Here is a 19,207-nt window from a genome sequence, read left to right as displayed (position 1 = left end):
AAATTGATACAAATGTGTGACGAGACAAACTGGTTGAAATGAAAAATGATTCACGAAGCATCTTCTTTTTTTAACTTTCTAAAACGTTTCAACACATTGCTGTCATTGTTTCTCTTATATGCATTCTGCAGCGGCGGTGCTGATGAGAGCTGTTATTGAGATTTCACATTAACATTGCTATCCTCTGCCTTTGTGTTTTACCAAGTGGGGAAAATACTGTACACAGGCACAAGGTTTACATTTTGCTTTTGTTGCATTATCCAATGACATACAGTTTGTCAAAACACAATGAACAAATTAAGCAATCAATTCATGTTTTTGGAGGAAAATAAATCGCTTAGAATGATAAATAAAATAGTCTATAGATTAATAGACAGAAAAATAGTATTTTTAGTATTTTGTAGATTTACAATTTAGGGGTCTTTTTCACTCATTTGTCTTCAATCTCATTTATTTTAAATAAGAAGCAAATGTACATGCTCTAACTAGTGTGTCTCCCCTGGGATCTTCAACCAAGGATGTCGAAGTGGGCAAGAGCCTAACGCTAAGGCTGTGGCGTGTATGGATGCTATATTAGATCTTGCTTCACATTCTTTTGTATGGAGACGACAGGTATTTATATGCAGTCACTCTAAATCAAATTATTAATGACTTCCAAACTGCATTTAATACACGCTTGTTGTTATTTTAGCATAGACAATTCATAATAAAAAAAGTTAAACACAGATAATTTCTCTTTATAAAAATATCTTATACGGCTGGATGACAAAGTATCTTTCTATACACAGTGACAAAATGTGGTTTTTATTTTTCCTTAAAATAAACATGTTCCCTTTGCACATTTTGAACAATTGTATGCCTGTACATGCAGGTGTATCACACAGTCAACCATTCACCACTGTGTTTTATTTTCAATGTTTACATGTGAAACTTCACCTGCAAACGCTGCCTTCATATTCATATTGGTTCAGGCGTCACTTTTTATAAAATGTTTCATGAGGAATGCAATTGTAATGTATGACTGCATATTTACCAAGATTTGTGTAAACTGATGATGTGCTTATGTAATCATGTGATACCTATCATACAATTATGTCAAAATAAAAATTCATCAAGCAACAAATGTAAATTTACATACATTTCAAATCCTGCATGCAAGGTTTTTTCTACTGTACTGTAAGCAGCTGGACAGCAGCAGCAGCTTCAGTCTTATCAGTGTCCACACATGATGTGTTCAGGCACAGTACTGAGTTTCGGCTACCCGAATCTTTACCAGCACTCAGAGCCAAACTCACAGTCACTTATGTGCGATGGTAATGTGAGTAAAATGGAACACAGTAGATTCCATGTGTAAAATATGCTCCAAGTGTGGCTGAAATGTGAGCCTCTAAACAGCTTGTGAATGAAAACACCAAGACACTAACACTAGCGAACATTAATCTTGACGATAAAGAATTAATTATTTGACCAAAAAGACCATAAAAATAAAAGTGAAAGCCTTCACCTCGTAGTATGAGTCCGGGGGCTGAGTGGTCACGCTGCTGACCCCTTCTAGATCAGCAGGTCTCCATGGTAACAGGCGGCATTGCCTCACGAGGGGGTCTGTCTCTCCATAGGTATAGTCACGGGTTACTTCATCTGTGGAAATAATATGATTTTTGTTGTGTGGAAATGTTGTCAAAGGCTGTATGAAGGAGATGCATATACTGCAGCTTCCGGGTCTGAAAAGTAAAGCCTACGCAGGCTTTAGCAGGGGGCGACTCCACTGATTGCAAAAAGATGTCAATGTGAAAAGGAGCCTACTTCTCACTTGATTTATTATCTCAGCAAACATTTTCCTAAAGAGTTTATGGTCTCAATCCACAGTTTGAAGTATTTTTCAATACAGCATGATGTTCATTTCACTTGTTTTTTCCCCAAAATTTTTAATTACATTTTCAGACAAGTACACAAGAAAAAACATTACAGTCGTGCAGTGTATCTGCTTTAAAGTGAAAAAGAACAGAGACAAAACCAGAAAAAACCCCAACATGAATCCCGCCCTCCCTCTCAACAAACCATGTCAGACACGCTCACAATAAAGCAACCAAACAACATATAACATAAGTAGATAGGCAAAGTAAAAAAACAACCAAAACTAATAGCAAAAATGAATGAAGTTATTCAAAACAAGAAAAAGAAGGGGGGGTAGGGTGTTGGTTCTCTTATTCCAGGTACTAGAATGTCCCACCACTGGACCTCAGTAATGTCTACCCCCAAATCCTTTTCCATGCATTTTTAGGTGATACAGTGGGGACTGGGCTCAGTAAAATAATAATAATATAATAATAATAATAATATAATAAATTTCAAAGGATCCAAAATTCCCAACTGTGATGCAAATGTTTTTACTGTGTGTGCTGATTTGGATAGTGTAATCTGTGTGGGAGAAGATCTGTCAAGAGTCACATCCTGCACCCCTCTCAATACGTGGGGTGTCAGCTGATTTGAGACGTGTTTCCTGCAGAAACATTACAACCCCCTTTAGGTGCTGTAACTGTGTCAGGATCTTACCGTTTTGATCGCTTTGTTCCTTCCCTTAGTATTCCAGGAAATCAAACGCACTTATGGCGCTGACTTTAGTTAAGAGCTTAGTGTTGCATAGGAGGCCTCCAGCGTTAGCAGACGCTCGTCTTGTAGATTTGCATTTACCTCGAGGAAGCCCATCTTCTGAGCGTGGTCGGACACTGTGGCATAGACGTGGTCCAGCTTTGATTTGAGAATTGACATGGAGGCTTTGAGATTGACGGAGAGGGCTTTGAACACGGCAGAGAGGGCTGTACGGTGCACTCCCGAGAGGTGAGCAATAGTCGCCATGCTTATCTCGCCAAATGTCACGTCTGCGGTGCTAACCTTCGCCCCCTGGTCTTTTACAGTCTGTCTGGTCGCATACATTGGCCTGTTCCGAAGGTGTATCTGTCTAACAAGATGAATATTACTATTGTAGTGACTTTCGGGGTCCTGAAACTTGAAATTATCAAAAGTTGTGGGAGCGAGACTTGACCCGTGTCTACTCCATCTCAGCCTTAATATTACCTTAAAGTTCACATTAAATGTAACAGAAGGATTCACAATCGCAAGACAGGATAACATTTTGTCAGGTTGTAGAACTAGTAGAAAGGTGTGGTATCTTGATGCAGAGATGGGGACTTGAGTTTGGGACTTGGATTCAAGTTGCACCTAAATCGTACACAAATGTGACTTGAGACTTGACATGGACACAACCCCCAAAAACTTGAGACTGGTCTTGGACTCGTGATTTGAGACTCGTGCACAATCTTTTTATCCATGTCCTTTTTGGAGCATTAGCATCAGGAGCAGAAAGTCCTTCTCTCCCACACTCCACGGATGACATGGAGAGCACATCACTGCTGCTGCTGATGACCGGGGTGAAGTTCATTCTAACCTCAAACTTACTTCACCCCAGTCTGCTGCTGCAGTTTCATTACCGTTTCTCATATTGTTTGGCTTTAATAACTTCAGGAGGAGCCGAAAGAAAAGAATCACAGAGTGCAACGTCTGTGTTAAGCTCAGCTGCATAAATTATCAACGTTAGCTTACTACTATTGTTAGCTTTGTGAGAGGTTAACTTTTCGATTGGCAATTATAAAATTACATATTTTTGAAAAGCGTTTGCTTGCCGGTGCTGCCTCCATTTGCTGGTTAAATCGGGAGAAATATACGTTAATTATTAACGTCAGCTTAAGGAAAGTTTACATTACAGGTTTATTGTTGACCACATAAGGTTAATGTTACTGTGGTTTTAGCTTTAACCATCACACTGCGTTTGAGAGGCTGGAGGATGAACAGGAAGAGCTCGCTGTCATTAAAAATCACATTATTGCTGCCCTCAGAGACTTGAGACTTGACTTGGACTTCCAAAAAGTGACTTGTGACCATCTCTGTCTTGATGCAGATGATATTAAGATGGAGTGCAGAAAAGTCTGCCGACACGTCTTGTTGAACAGCGCTTACAAGTCTCTAGATAACGTGTGAGATCCTCTTGGCCAATATGAAAAATCTCCTGGAATTTACAGAGCCTTAGCTTTTATAGTGGAGTCGACAAAAAAGGACAGAAAACCTCTGGTTCTCATTCAGATGTTCAGAGGGGGTGGGGGGTGGGGTGGGTTCTGAGAGGCTCCCCCCTCAGAGCCGAGGCTTTAGATACTTCTAAGGCAAGGTGAGGGAGCCTCGGAGAGAAGACATCTTATCTCGTAGGAATGTTAACAAAACAGGCAACAAAAAAATGGCTTGTGGGAGAGGGAGCAGAGGATTTGCTGACTGCTTATAATGAGAGAAGCCATAGATGATAAGAAGCAGCACTGGCCGGAGAGAGCATGAACAGAAAGGGAGACACAAATGTTCTGACCATTAATAAGTGTGATCCTACTGGAAGACATTTTTGTCTCGTCAGAGTGGAATTACATAATAACCATGACAGCTGACAATAGGAGAGACTTACAAAAACCATGCGGCTTATCATTTTAAACTCTTACTCCTTCAATCAGTGTGGATGTGTGTGTGCTCTCACCTCCGTTCTGCAGGTCCTGCAGAGGCCAGATTACAGAGTAGGTCAGCATGCCCTGAATGTAGTAAAAGGGAGCCATGCCACAGCTGGGCTGGTCAGAGTGCTGCACCTGGGAGCCAAACTCATCCATGATGTACCACACCGGAACTCGGTCCTCTGGAGACTGCACGGGAAAACACAGGAGAAGAGTGATGTTGAGGAAGACAGCGAGATAACTGAGACACTGTTTTGTTTGAGTCTTTTAATTTTTCATGTTTCTGTATTTTTGCATTCCGTTACATTCATTTAGTGGAGGCTTTTGTCTGATTAAGTGCATTCAACCTTAACAGGGACAAGAGCTAGGCTGCACATAAGTGTACTGCTATCTTTTTTTTTTAGTTTTGGTGTCCAAAGTTAGTTATGCTCACATGATGTTGGGGATGGGAGGGCCTCAAGATTGACCTTGCAACTCTCACTGTCAAGCCCTGAGATAATTAATACACTTTAATGTTGCTACATATTTCTGATGAGGGAAAGTTTAGTTTAACACACTAAAGACACTAAAGAGTAGTTCTTTGATATTTAGTACAATCATGTTCAGGTAAGTTTAATAATAAAGACACATAACTTGTGTGTTTGATGGTTGGTGTAGATATGAGTTTGTGTTGCAATGGGGTGCAACATCAAGAGTTATATGATTGTAACCTGATTTCTTACTATATAATCTAGTATCAAAGTGTTTAATCAGCTAGTCGAATGCATTAATGAAGTGTAACTTATTCACATTTAATAACTGTGAGAGTAAAGTAGTGGGTTGAGAGCTAAAAAACAGACAAGTTGCCATGCTAGCAGGAACTTAAAAAAGGGGGAACTGACGGTTAGCAGACAGACGCCTTGCAAAAAAGAGGAACTAAGCTTCCCCCTGAGACAGGCTGACGCAAGCAGTTCCTACAAAAAGGGGAACTGGCGGTTAACAGATGCCTTGAAAAAAGAGGAACTTAAGGGGCCTTCACATGATCAGCTTTTTGCGCTGGGCTCACCGCGAGGTTGGGCGCAGGGAAACCGCCTATTCACAAACCTGGTGTGACTGCTTATGAATCTCCAAGCATTACATTATGGAACGGACGGCGCAAAGCTTTTTTTGCTGAGTATCATTTGTAGGGGCCTTCGGGTTCCCCTGAGGCAGATGGAGGCCAGACTGGGGTGATGTCATTTGGTGTACGTGCAGTGCAAGACATGGTTGAAAGGAGTTGGGGGAATTTGGGAAGTAAATGCAGAATGATATATATTGAGGAAATGCGGAAAGTCTGTTGTTCTTCCTTCGCCTTCCGATTCACCAATGGTTGAAAATTAAAACGAGTGAAAGAAATTGAGCAGCCCAACATCAGGAAAAGGAGTACAAGATTTTCCACAGAGATCAGAAGATTTATGCGTAACAGATTAACCATTTTTCACCCATTGGAGTTACACTATTTGAATTGGAATACATTGTTTTTCATGGCTGGAATTGTACAATTGAAACTGGAATACATTATTTTTCACGGCTGGAATTATACAATTTAAATTGAAATAAGTTCATTCTTCACGGCTGGAATCATACAATTTGTATTGGAATATGAAACTAGAAAGATTGGAGAGAAGATGGAAACCAATAAGTTCCTAGTTTAAATACCCTTTAAAGTCATACTCTTAAGCCTAGGGACCGAACCCTATCAAAAAGGAGAGCTGGACCAGTACCTCCTGTACAGGGGTAACCGGGATCTAACAGTGGACAGACACACTTAACAACCAGGTCCTGTACCAGCCCCATTGACATTGATGGGGATGCTTGAGTCCAATTTAAAACAGGGAAAATACTCTGGAGGCCGAAAACAAGGAGGCCACTGGTATGAGGTGCCTTGGTACTGGTCCAACCATGTCCTGTAACAGCCCCCATGAACATTAAGGATTTAACCACCAGTGAAGTAGAATCTGAAGCATGATGCTCGAGTCCAATCTAAGACAGGGACAAACACAAGGAGGCCCCCTGTATGAAGAGCTTTGGTACTGGTCCTTCCATGGAGATCACTAAGAGCAGACCCAGTCCTGCCAAATGCTCCAATGGCACCAACGGAGAATCCACCAGGGTCAAGTGGACTCTGAAAGAAGGCTTGGGGGCCCAACAAAACCTTCCTTTTAAAGGAAATGTGAGGTTAGTCCGGTTGATATCAGAAGGTAAGTGTGATATTACTTCCATGTATTCATCAATTACTGTTGATGTTAAGATCCTGGAGATTTAAACTGTATGCAAAAGACCCAGACACCCAGAATGCTCTGAGAAAACTACCAGGAGAGGAAGAACACAAAACCCCAAGCATGATGGACAGGGCACTGATGGACACAGGTATGTTAAACCTGGGGCTCATTTATTTCTTTAGTTTGCCAAAAATGTCTTGAGACCTGGATTGTATCTTTTGTCTTTATCACAACTTTTAACAGAATACTGCGTTCACAATGAGAAAAAGGCGTTGCTGTCATAAGTTAGCTGAAAGTCACAGGCATTTTCTTCTTCTTCGCTGGAATACCATGCCTTCTTCTCTTGTTTACTCAAGTTACGACAACTCCTGTACTCGTACTACCACCTAATGTTCAGGTTGAAACATTGAAACATCACATATCCCCCTTTAGAAGCAAACATTTATACACTACAGTGTATTTCAACCCTTCAAATAAAGACAACTTTCTTATTGTTTGTTTTATACTAATACAGTCTGTGCTAGAATAAACAACATAAAATGACCCTTATTTTGCTTTTCAGAAACTCAAATAACTCATATTTTCACCTCACCGCACTCACACTGTCCTTCCGCACCAAAACAGGTTTTACAGGTAAAGGCTAGCTCGTTTGACCAGTGTGGGGGCAACCGCTCCGCGCCTAGCTGCGGCCAGCTGGCCGTCCACGGCCCGTTTGAGAGAGGCGGGCTTTCATCTTGGCTTCCAAGATGGTTCCCAAGGCACAGTGCACAATCACCGCCAAAGTGTTCACTGCTTTATCAAAGGTGTTATCCAAATAGCGGTTAAGAACCTGAGCGCTAACAGCTCCACTTCATCCATCAGTCGTGCTGGGCAGCTACTCCAATTAGCGGAAAGCCTGTTATCATGGTTCCGAATATGTAGATATCCTCAATGTCCTCCACGGAAAGAATGGCCAGGCACACGACCCTCCACTGCTCCCACGAGTCCAAACACAAATCCACTAGTCTTGCTTTTTTCCTTTCTTTTTTTGAGCGTTTATCTACGGCAAGCCTAGATTAAAGACAAAGGGCAAAGCTAACCTGGGGCGGTTTGTGTTTGCAACACAAACACGGTTAAGCGGACCACAATGCCGACTTGAAGCGAACCGTAGTCAGAGTTCTTTGGGAGTCTTCACATGTGTGCAAAAAATGCTGACTCATCAATCTGAGTTTGTTTAGAGGGCTGAAATGTACCAAGTGTGAAAACACCCTAAGTCAACAGAGTTTTTTTTTTAAATAACAAATGTTGAAGCCCCTAGCAACTTGTGATATTTAATATGTGTAATGTTAACCATGTTCAACATCTAACTTTAGCATGTTAACATTGGCTTAGAGCCTACTCACACTATCCTTTTGGCCGCGGCCAAAACCGTTTTTTCAGCTAAAGCCTAGTACCTTTGAGCCATGTGAGTGCACCCGCTCCGCGCTCAACTGCGTCCTCGGCCCGCTTGAAAGAGGTGGGCTTTAGCGGAGCCGTTTGCACATGTACGAGCACGAGCGTGCGCACGTGTACGAGCACGAGCACGAGCCCTACGGCAGTAGCGTTATGTCCGCCTGTTCGGACATAGAAAATAGAAGGACGGACCATGCGCGGACATTTAACAACAACAACAATGGCGGTGAAAGGTTCACGTTGGTGTGATGCGGAGGTGGAGTGTTTACTGCAGATTTGGTCGGATGAAAATATTCAAAAACAGTCGAAAAGACGCACAAAAACTCCGAGGTCTGTGGAAAGATTTGTAAACAAAGCCACACACGCGATCAATGCGTGTGACGTGTTACGGCGTGATGGCGTATGGACAGCAAGAAGAATGGGCCGGCCCTGGCAGTGTGAGTACAAACGGGGCTGGGGCGCGGGGGGGAGAGGGAGGGGGGACAAGTACCCTAAAGTCCGGGTCGCAGTCAGGGAGGACAGTGTGAGCACGCTCTTAATAGCAGAAGCCACTTAGGGCGTGATCACACTATCCTTTTGGCCGCGGCCAAAACCGGTTTTTCAGCTAAAGTCTAGTACCTTTAAGTAGTGTGAGCGCACCCGCTCCGTGCTCAACTGGGGCCAGCTGGCCCTCCACGGCCCGCTTGAAATAGGTGGGCTTTAGCGGAGCCGTTTGCACATGTACGAGCACGAGCGTGCGCACGTGTACGCGTACGAGCACGAGCCCTACGGCAGTAGCGTTATGTCCGCCTGTTCGGACATGTAAATAGAAGGACGGACCATGCGCGGACATTTAACAACAACAACAATGGTGGTGAAAGGTTCATGTTTGTGTGATGCGGAGGTGGAGTGTTTACTGCAGATTTGGTCGGATGAAAATATTCAAAAACAGTCGACAAGACGTACAAAAACTCTGAGGTCTGTGGAAAGATTTGTAAACAAAGCCACACACATGCGATCAATGCGTGTGACGTGTTACGGCTTGATGGCGTATGGACAGCAAGAAGTATTGGCCGAGGCCCTGGTAGTGTGAGTACAAACGGGGCTGGGGCGCGGGGGGGAGAGGGAGGGGGGACAAGTACCCTAAAGTCCGGGTCTCGGTCCGGGAGGATAGTGTGAGCGCGCCCTTAAAGACACTGTATTAACCCACATGTATTCACACCACTGCACCGGTACATCGCTGAGTTAGCCATCACATATTTCTTAATCACTTGTTATGGCAAAAAGCCCAGTGATATTTTTTCCTCAACCACTTGTTACTGCCATCTATTTGTCTGGTATATAATTCGCTGAATTAGGCAAAAACACCTGTCAAGCCCTGTCTTGGACCATATTTTTCCTAAATGATAAGAAAAGGTGGAAAATAGGTCAGTAAACACCGTGGCACCTGTGAAACCACCTCAAAGGTGTGTAACAAGAGGGTGTTTTCAAACGTACCCCCTGGGAGAGTTTATAAGTCTGGTTGTATTTCCACATGTGCTCCATCACCAGCTCCACTGTGTCTGGGTCAGGGGCCTCGCCGTGGAAGTCCAACCCCATGAGGGCGGCCATTCTTGGCAGCAGGCCGGGGATCTGTTCCAGCTGCTGACGGGCGTGGTCCATGCGGTACGTCCAGGCGTGATCCACCAGGAAAACACTGCAGGCAGCACAGGAGGAAGATGTACAGACGTTAAGCAAATTCAATTTAGAGTGTGTGGTTGGTTTTTTTTAAAAATCAGTATGCATCAATGCTTTTTTTTTTAATTAAATAAATGTAAGTCTCAATTGTGGATCTTCAAAAGGTTCAGTATTAATGATTTCTGAAATAATTTAAGAAATCATAAAACTCAAAAGCATATTTCATGCCTCTTATTTTCATAATAATTACATAAGTTCTAAAGTCAGTCCCAACCTTAAGCTGGCAGGCTCAACAACTGCTACCAGATTTAGGCGTTTAACTCCCGTTAGCAATAACGAGGTCAAAGTCATTCAGAATCAACTATGAAGCTGCTAAATGAACCCAGAAAATAACATTTTATATTCAGCTTAACAAGGCTGCACATACTGCTGTAGGATTTAGAAGGATGGATGGAAGTATGCATTTTTGTGCTTTAGTTAAGATCGATTTGACCATTGTTAGAAGATGGATCATTTCATTAGAATACAGCTCTGTTGTGATCTCTGGGCCTCAACAATCGCATCATCTGTATTGAAGCAGCTGGTTACCCCAGGCTGCTTATTATTATTATGGTTGTTAGGACATAACAGTCCTATCACGAAAAGACAAAAACAACAAGGCTACGGTGTATTCCGCCAAGTTCAACCTGCCAAGTCTGGATAAGGTACTTGGATTTGTGAGTGTGCAATGTGCGGTTTTGCTGGTTACAAACATGTGCATATTCACAGGTGGCTTGCTGTTAAAACTTGGGCAATGATTAGGAGCCCTTGTTGTCAGTCAGACTTAGTGTGTGTGTGCGTGCTACACACCCGAAATAACGGGTTTGTTTTATTTTTTTTTTAAATGTAAAGCCCTCTGGGCTGCATTGAAAGGTGCTATATAAATAAAGCTGATTTGATTTGACTTATTAGTGTTGACTTAAGGATTATAACAGGAGCTTCTGACTTCCGGTGGCGCCATGTTGTAGACGACAGTAGGAAGAGCTCTATAGAAAACCAATTAAAACTAGTGTGTGTGTGTGTGTGTGTGTGCCTGTGTGCGTGTGTGCATGTGTGCGTGTGTGTGCATTGACTGCAAAGCCAAAATGAGGGTTTATTTCTTGAAATGGCTAATGGTTTGTTTGTTTCTTAGTCAGACCTCCTTTAATGAGACTGTTCCATTTTTATTCATCATGTAATCAAGTATGTTTTAAACTCTGTTTTGTTTGGACGACCACCCACAAGCTGTTTTAAGGGTTTCTGCTCATATGTGAGACAGTGACCTCACCCATATATCAGTTTAACATTTCTGAGGCAGAAAAGTTGAAGAGAAAGTCTGAGAGACAACTTACTTAAAAGCAAAATAACTTAAAATAAGGGTAATCATCTTTGAAACTTGTGCTGAGTGAAATCACATAGCTGAGGAAGTTCAGGACTGTGCCACTGAGTTGCCCACTCTTGGGACTCCTGGCCATGCATTACTTTTTTAGCTGTCAGAGTTTTTTTTGCTAATATCTTTTAATCGAAGAGGTGTTAGGGCCTCCCCCCTATTTCTCTCTACGGGGCTCTAGGAGTCAAAGCAAGCTAAGGCAAGCTAAGAGCGTGCTCACACTATCCTTTTGGCCGCGGCCAAAACCGGTTTTTCAGCTAAAGTCTAGTACCTTTAAGTAGTGTGAGCGCACCCGCTCCGCGCTCAACTGGGGCCAGCTGGCCCTCCACGGCCCGCTTGAAATAGGTGGGCTTTAGCGGAGCCGTTTGCACATGTACGAGCACGAGCGTGCGCACGTGCACGCGCACGCGCACGAGCCCTACGGCAGTAGCGTTATGTCCGCCTGTTCGGACATGTAAATAGAAGGACGGACCATGCGCGGACATTTAACAACAACAACAATGGTGGTGAAAGGTTCACGTTGGTGTGGTGCGGAGGTGGGGTGTTTACTGCAGATTTGGTCGGATGAAAATATTCAAAAACAGTCGACAAGACGCACAAAAACTCCGAGGTCTATGGAAAGATTTGTAAACAAAGCCACACACACGCGATCAATGCGTGTGACGTGTTACGGCTTGAAGGCGTATGGACAGCAAGAAGCATTGGCCGAGGCCCTGTTAGTGTGAGTACAAACGGGGCTGGGGCGCGGGGGGGAGAGGGAGGGGGGACAAGTACCCTAAAGTCCGGGTCTCGGTCCGGGAGGATAGTGTGAGCGCGCCCTAAGGCTAAGGACAGTGTGAGTAGGCCCTAAGTGGGCAGACTGACGCACTCCGTATGTGACCACTATAAAGTAGACTTGGGCCAGAGGTGCTCGTGTCGCGCCCTCCTTTCCCTTCTCGCTGATCGCTCCTCAATGCTCCTGCGTACGCCTTTTGCCAGGGACTTAAAAGTGACACCAAGGGGTCCTTACAGCAACCTTTATGTGAATAGATGATTACAGCCTTCCGAAGCTGCTGGTAGGTGTAGCAGGAATCTTCTCATCCATAACTATGAGGCTGATAAATGCTGAGTTCGGCCATTTAATGGAGTGATAACTTTAGGGTGACCAGATTTCTGAGACAAAATCCGGGGACATTTTTGATTCAGAGGCGTGAAAACCTCAGAAACATGTAGTGTTGTTTTTGTTTTTGAAAAATGTTTCTCTCACCCTGTTGCCCTAAATTGCAAATATATTGATTACCAATGAGTTTTTTTTCCCTCTGATCAAAGTAGCTGAGATCAAGAACATCCCTAAAATCAGCTGTAATACACAGGTATCAGCCAGACACTCCACCCAAACAAAGGTATCTTCCTTACAGTCCTTACAAACAGCTGCAGACAACACCCAGAGTGCCTCAACATAAAAATGAAAACCCATTTTGCCAATACTCACTGTTTTGGAAGTGCAGTTTTAACAGTAACTTCAACAATGTATCTTTAGACATTTTAAGTTGAGGACTATTTCCTGAAAAACATATATTCAATATATGAGTATCGCCTGTTTCTAGTCATAATTTGGATTTCCTGATGGCTTCACTGGCTTGCCATAGCCATGCTAACACAGTTCAGACTGAGTTTTTCTCTCAGGGATCTACCCACTTGTGCTGCTATAACAAAAAAAAACAGCAGTTCATGGCATCAATCATAGACGGTGCTGGAGAGAATGTATTCAAATATTAGAAGCTACATGGAAACCTTTTTGAAGTTATATAGAGAAATAAGATGCATGTAATATTGGTGTTGTATATGACTGATCCTGTATAATGCATAATTTGAAACCCATAGGGACCACTCTCAATCACTTGCTGATTTTCTTTTATTTACTTGTTCATCATGCTGATTTGTTTGAATTATTACTTTTCTCTGTCACTTTTATTTATTTATATAAAATATGAACGCCATGTACGTGATGCAAGTGGTTTAATACAAACTCAATCAATACTAGATTATCGAATGGTACAGTAATATTGTTGCAGGGATGGGGTGTGTGTGTGTGTTTATGTTTGTATCATTTCTGATCATCTATGGCTTTGAATACTTTGTACACTGTCTATATACAAATATATATAAAAAGACAAATATTAAAAGAAAAAGGCCATAATGGAATTCTGTCGTTCATCGCCAACCAAACAGATGCTCCTCTGCTGTCAAGTTGACCTGCCTTCACCAGAGCCAGACTAAACAGGATAGCCTACATATTATATCAGGGTTAGAATACTTAAGAACAATAGGACCAAAGTCAACTTACAATCCCATCATCTCATGTTGGACACAAACTCGAGTCTCACGTATGTCAGTGCTGTGTGTATCAGACACATCCACCATGACGGCCTTCTTTTTGCTGCAGAGTTTAATATTACCTACCATCATACATCATCTTACAGCAGCGCGGTTAACCCTTTCTTCCTGATCCAGTTTACAATTAAAGTAGATGATAAATAGCCTACTGAGGTAACTAGCAGGTAGAGTAGGGTCATACCCCCCCACATATCTAATGTAGTGATAACAACTGATGTCTCCCTTTCAATCGACTGGCCTAAGTTTCTGCATATGTAACCTTGAGCTGGGTCAGTGTCAGTATACACATATAATGTCACAATCAATCAACCATTTGGTATTAATGAACACACATCAGAAGTGGTGCAGGTGAGCAGCTCAATTCAACAGTGTCAGTAACATCAGACAGAAATCAGCATCATTAGACACGAGTGGAACAACAGAATCTATGGATGACTAATCAATCATTACAGACACAGCAATACATAGGAACTCAATAATAATAATAATAATCATAATTCATTTAATTTGTATAGCGCTTTTCAAAGACCCAAAGTCGCTTACAGAGCAGGACAGGTAGTACATAGACACACATGTAACAGGTAGCAAACAACAGAAGACAAGGATGACAGGGAAACAAAGCAAAGGGGGCATGGGGTAATGCCGATACAGACAAACACGCAGAAACAGGTACAACAATAGAGGTGGGGGGATGGATTGAAGAGCAGTGGGGGGGGGGGGGGTGTCGGGGGCTGAATGGGTGAGGAGAGCGGAAGGAGGGGGGGAGGGGGTAGAGGACAGGAGTGAATGTAGTTATGGGTAGGGGAGGTTGTAGGCTTGTGAAAAAAGGAAGGTTTTTAGACAGGATTTAAATGTTGTGAGTGATGGAGAGAATGAAATGAAAGACACAGCGTTCATCTGACATGAGGAACAGTGTCATTGTCTATCCATCCATCCATCTAGTGTTTTGATTTGTGGAAGTAAGAGAAATGAGCTGCTCTCTTCATGTGGCTTTTGAAATGGCTAAACTGAAGTTGGTACACAGTGGGATCATGGTACATACCCCTGCTGATTGAGCAGATAATAAACTTGCATCACAGAGCCTAGAATGTGCAAGGTAAGAGATCTCGTGCCCATTCACCCATCACCTCGTAAAGATTCTAACAAACAGAGGAAATGCTCATTTCCTCATTTTAGGCACACACACACATACTCCTTAACTAACAAGTTTGTGTGTTGCAAACACAGACACATCTGTCTCTCTAGATAGCCATATAGGGACATGCACTAAATTCCTTCTCTCAGCATTTAGTGTTATAAGATGTTGCTAGGCAGATTAACGTCTGTTGCCACCTTTTTTACCTTGGGGGCGTTACCATCAGCCCACCAGTGTATTTAAAGCCGCTACTCTTAGACCACAACAGACTCGTCTGATGTATGACCTGGTTTGTGTTGTATCAGAACTTGTCTCCGCTTTGCAAAGTGCGCCAATAAAGATATTGGTGTGATCTCAAGCCATCGTCTCAAGATCTCTTCTTGGACCCGGGGAGATAACTGCAGGTTGATCTCAACAGATTCTAAAGATGTAGCTCAGAGAAAGTGAAGGTAAGTTCATAAGAGGACCTAGCTAGCAGGTGGCATGAGCAGCCGTTTCAAGCTGAGCTAAAGACCTTAAGGAACCGTGACTGTACTGGCTGGGTACCAAGTAGCTACTGGGTAAAAGTGAGCCATGAAATTAAATATATCATTTATGAAAAGTGCCATTTGAGAAATATAAATCTGCTGCTTGATTTATAAATATGATTGTTGATGTATACACATGATTGTTTACTTCGTAATGTGCTTTCAAAAATATATATTAAACAGTTAAGTGTCTCATACCCTAGTACTAAATCCCTGTGTCAAAGGGCATTAGACAGTCTCTGGCGCCCTCACCTGGTCGGCTCGGAGGCTTGCAGCCCACTCTCCCGGGTCACAACCACTTTACATCTGATCTCTGCTCCGGGGTTGGCCTTCTTCCTCTCCTCATCCTCATCCTCTCCGTTTTCATCCTCCTCGTCTTCTTGTTGGAACTGCATGATTCCAAAAACTTCCCCAGCATCATAAACCTATGACATGAGACAGAAAACTATGAGCCTATATTCTCCCATCAACAAGATACTTCAATGGACAGTTTGTAAACTTACAGCTGGCCTGTCTCAACTTAAGTAAGCCACACTAAACGCTGCTTTAAAGCATTAGATATAGTGTTCAGTCCATAGACTGTATAAAGTACAGTTTACAGGCTATGGTTCAGTCCCACTCTTCAACTCTGTGTACATATTTAACCCCAGCAGCACTTATTTCAACCAGTATTAAGTCAGTTTGATATTCAACATCCATCCGTCCATCCATCCATCTTCAACTGCTTGTCCACCCTGGATGCCAGTCCATCACAGGGCACATAGAGACAAACAGAGACAGACAACCATTCACACTCACATTCACACCTACAATTTAGAGTCATCAATGAACCTAACACCTGCATGTCTTTGGACTGTTGGAGGAAACCGGAGAACCCAGAGAGAACCCACGCAGACACGGGGAGAAGATGCAAACTCCACACAGAAGGGCCCCAACCGAGATTTGAACCAGCACCTCACAGCACTGTTGCTTGCTGTGAGGTGCTGGCATTGTTTTGCAGTTCCTTTGTCACTTGGAAATGCATTTTTATTTTTTATAATCTTCCTTCATTCCTTCATTTCATTTTCAAGTGGTTTGACATCAAAAGATAAGGAAGCAAAATCATAAAAATGTATTATTTAAAAACAAGCCTAATGACACACGAGGGATATTGGTCTTGTTGTTGCACAGGTGGTTTGACATAATTCAGTGAAATGGTTTAAATGCAGAATAGTGTTTTATTCTGAATATCAAATGCATGTTGAATATCGAACTGACTTGATGCTGCTCTTCTACCAAAGTCCCTTCAGATTCTTACAGAAAAATGAGACGCACCAACCATAACTTACTGTATGTACCCGAAGTTGGCGTGTGAACCAACTATAGAGATCGACATTTTATTAAAAACAACACAGGTGTTGGCCAAAATGACATGCCGAATAGACCTCGGGAGCATAAACATTAGATCAATGCGTTAAGCCGTGCTCTATTCGACGTGTGTGTCTGCGAACAACGGAGGGAAAATAAAAACAGCTCATTTCATAAGCGACTCTGGCATGACTCCATCCCTCTTGTGTTAACCTGCTTCACTGGCACATCTTAGAGGGGACTCGAGTCCTTACACCCACGAAGGTCATGCTCAGCTTAAATTAAGGACATATATCATTGGTCATAACTTGATATTAACTTTTATTTTCACCCAGACTGGGGTCGGTCCACAGCACTGCCTCCTGCACGTGTGCACTTTAAGAAAACACGACACAATTGCACAGCAAAGTATATTTCTGTGTTTAACCGCTGTTGGTTCCACGACATAGCAAACTTGAGTATGACACTCCACTCTGCGTGACCCTAACGCGTGATATGTGCCGTGTTGGCTGGTGTTCGTTGGCACAGGACAGACCTCGTTGGTGATTTTGTGATGGAGGCTCCTCCAGTAGAGCGGGGGTATCCCTGCCGACCGCAGGGCCCCGGAGTGTAGGGCCGCAAACGCTTTGAACTCCTCATCCTCGTCTCCATTCATGATTACCGAGTTTGTTGACATTACTATAGCGAGATATCACTCACGTGGACGCCGGTCGAGCAAACCCGGAAGGAGTGGAAACTGAGTTACGGTCGTGTTTAGATGGTAACCCAATATTTGCGAAAGTCTCGCGAGATGCTTAAGGTTCGGCATTAACTTGAGTGGATAAGGTTAGATATTCATTCAATTTGAATGGTTAATGTTACGGCCTAAAAATGAAATGGCTAAAATTAGTATAGTTGATCGGGAAGCGAGTCTCGCGAGAGTTCTGCGAGTTTTCGCAAATCTACGGTTACCATCTAGGTAAGCGGTGAATTTGGGAGTTGTTAAAAGGAAAGTTGGAGCTGACTTGCAGAACCTGTACTGACTTAATTGCAGAATTGTGCTTAGGGCCCACCTCTTAGACCCTCGCCAAAGTCCCAGCTGGAAATACCCGATATGCTGGGGAGAAATTGCCTTCACAAAGTCAAGGCACTCCCATGCATTAACACGCACATGTAGTCCAGTCATTTTAAACCAAAGTAGGGGTCAACGTTGGACAAATTGCAACAGAAGCCAACCCCAGTGATTTTGTATCCTCAGTTTGTCCTGAGTGAGGGAAAAAAAGACCTGAAGAATCACAATAGGGGAACGTTTCTAAAAAGACCCAAATATCCAAATATGCATTCAACTATTCCTTATTTTATCACACAAATAGGAAAAATATAACCTTCAGATATCACCATGAAAATTACTGATTTGGTTATTTACATCAAGACAAACAATAAATGTATTACAAGTTCTTTTAAATTGTTTGTTTACACGGGCAAACGGGGCATCATGTAATTACATATGTGCTCATTTTCATAAATACCACAACATCTAAACACTGGGTATAAACAGGTGAAAATGTCTGGTTGAATCATGTTGACATATAATAGTAACAGACTTGATGTTCAGGTGTGAATGGACCCATTTAGTCGACCCATGAGCATTAATAAACGGAGGCAGGAGAGGGGCGGCTGTGGAACTGTGGTTCAGTCCACATGTCGAAGTGTCCCAGGGCAAAACACTGAACCCCGAATTGCTCCCTCTGCTGCGCGTGGGTGTGTGAAGAATGGTTAGATTAGATGGTACGTAGATGTCCACTGCCATCAGTGTGAATGTCTGTGTGAACGGGTGAATGTGACAAGTAGTGTGAAAGCGCCTTGAGTAGTCAGAAGACTAGAAAGGCGCTTTATAAGTGCAAGTCCATTTACCAATTACATACAAAGTCAGTTGAGTTTGATCTGTTGCATTTTGTTCCACCTTTTTTTCCATAAATGACTGGACTGATGGGGCCGGTGACTTCATTCTCTGCCCTGGACACCATTACTCCACTCTATCTTTAGGAGTTATTTATTGGCTGATATATTATTGCTCTGAGTCGGCCTACAGCCCCCTTTAAAATCACTTGACCTACAGAAAAGAACAATTTATAAACAAACAACATTTATTGAATAGATTCAAGATGTTTTTTGTGACTCGGGTTATAGTAAAAGTACAAGTGTGTAATATGCTTGTGGGCTACTGTCAGGCTATAGTTACAGTTTCAGCAAATCCCTACATCTGCCACTTACTGTTAACTTTTCCTTTTAATTGCATTGAGGAAAAATACAATTAAAAGGAAAAGTTAACAGTAAGTGGCAGATGTAGGGATTTGCTGAAACTGTAACTATAGCCTGACAGTAGCCCACTATATGAGAAAGATCATTGTGAAAAAAATAAGGTTCCTCTGGTTCCTGCTAGGAGTGGTACAGTTGCACTCACACAGTTCAAACGAACTAGACTTTAGCCCTGGAACGTGTTTGGGCACGGTACAGTGTGAGTGCGCCCTAAGACAATAAAAAGGATTGTCAACAACTCCATGACT

At 42.7% G+C, this 19,207-nt stretch overlaps 1 protein-coding gene across 1 annotated transcript in view; it reads right to left on the bottom strand.

Annotated features, from left to right (window-relative positions):
* The window catches only part of ttll12 (tubulin tyrosine ligase-like family, member 12), a 39,648-nt gene extending 22,281 nt beyond the window's left edge, over window positions 1-17,367 (bottom strand). Inside the window, exons 1-5 of the mRNA XM_083935199.1 lie at window positions 17,197-17,367; window positions 15,567-15,739; window positions 9,689-9,887; window positions 4,571-4,730; window positions 1,505-1,638 (exon numbers count right to left, since the gene is read on the bottom strand). Of these exons, the coding sequence (XP_083791325.1) occupies window positions 1,505-1,638; window positions 4,571-4,730; window positions 9,689-9,887; window positions 15,567-15,739; window positions 17,197-17,337 (807 nt within the window). The 5' untranslated portion in view covers window positions 17,338-17,367. The remainder of the gene's footprint in view (window positions 1-1,504; window positions 1,639-4,570; window positions 4,731-9,688; window positions 9,888-15,566; window positions 15,740-17,196) is intronic.
* Window positions 17,368-19,207: the final 1,840 nt, after the last annotated feature.

The sequence above is a fragment of the Echiichthys vipera genome (assembly GCF_963691815.1).
Source record: "Echiichthys vipera genome assembly, chromosome: 20".
Lineage (NCBI taxonomy): Eukaryota > Metazoa > Chordata > Actinopteri > Perciformes > Trachinidae > Echiichthys > Echiichthys vipera.
Note: the sequence above shows the minus strand (reverse complement) of the source record. Positions and strands in the feature narration are given on the sequence as shown.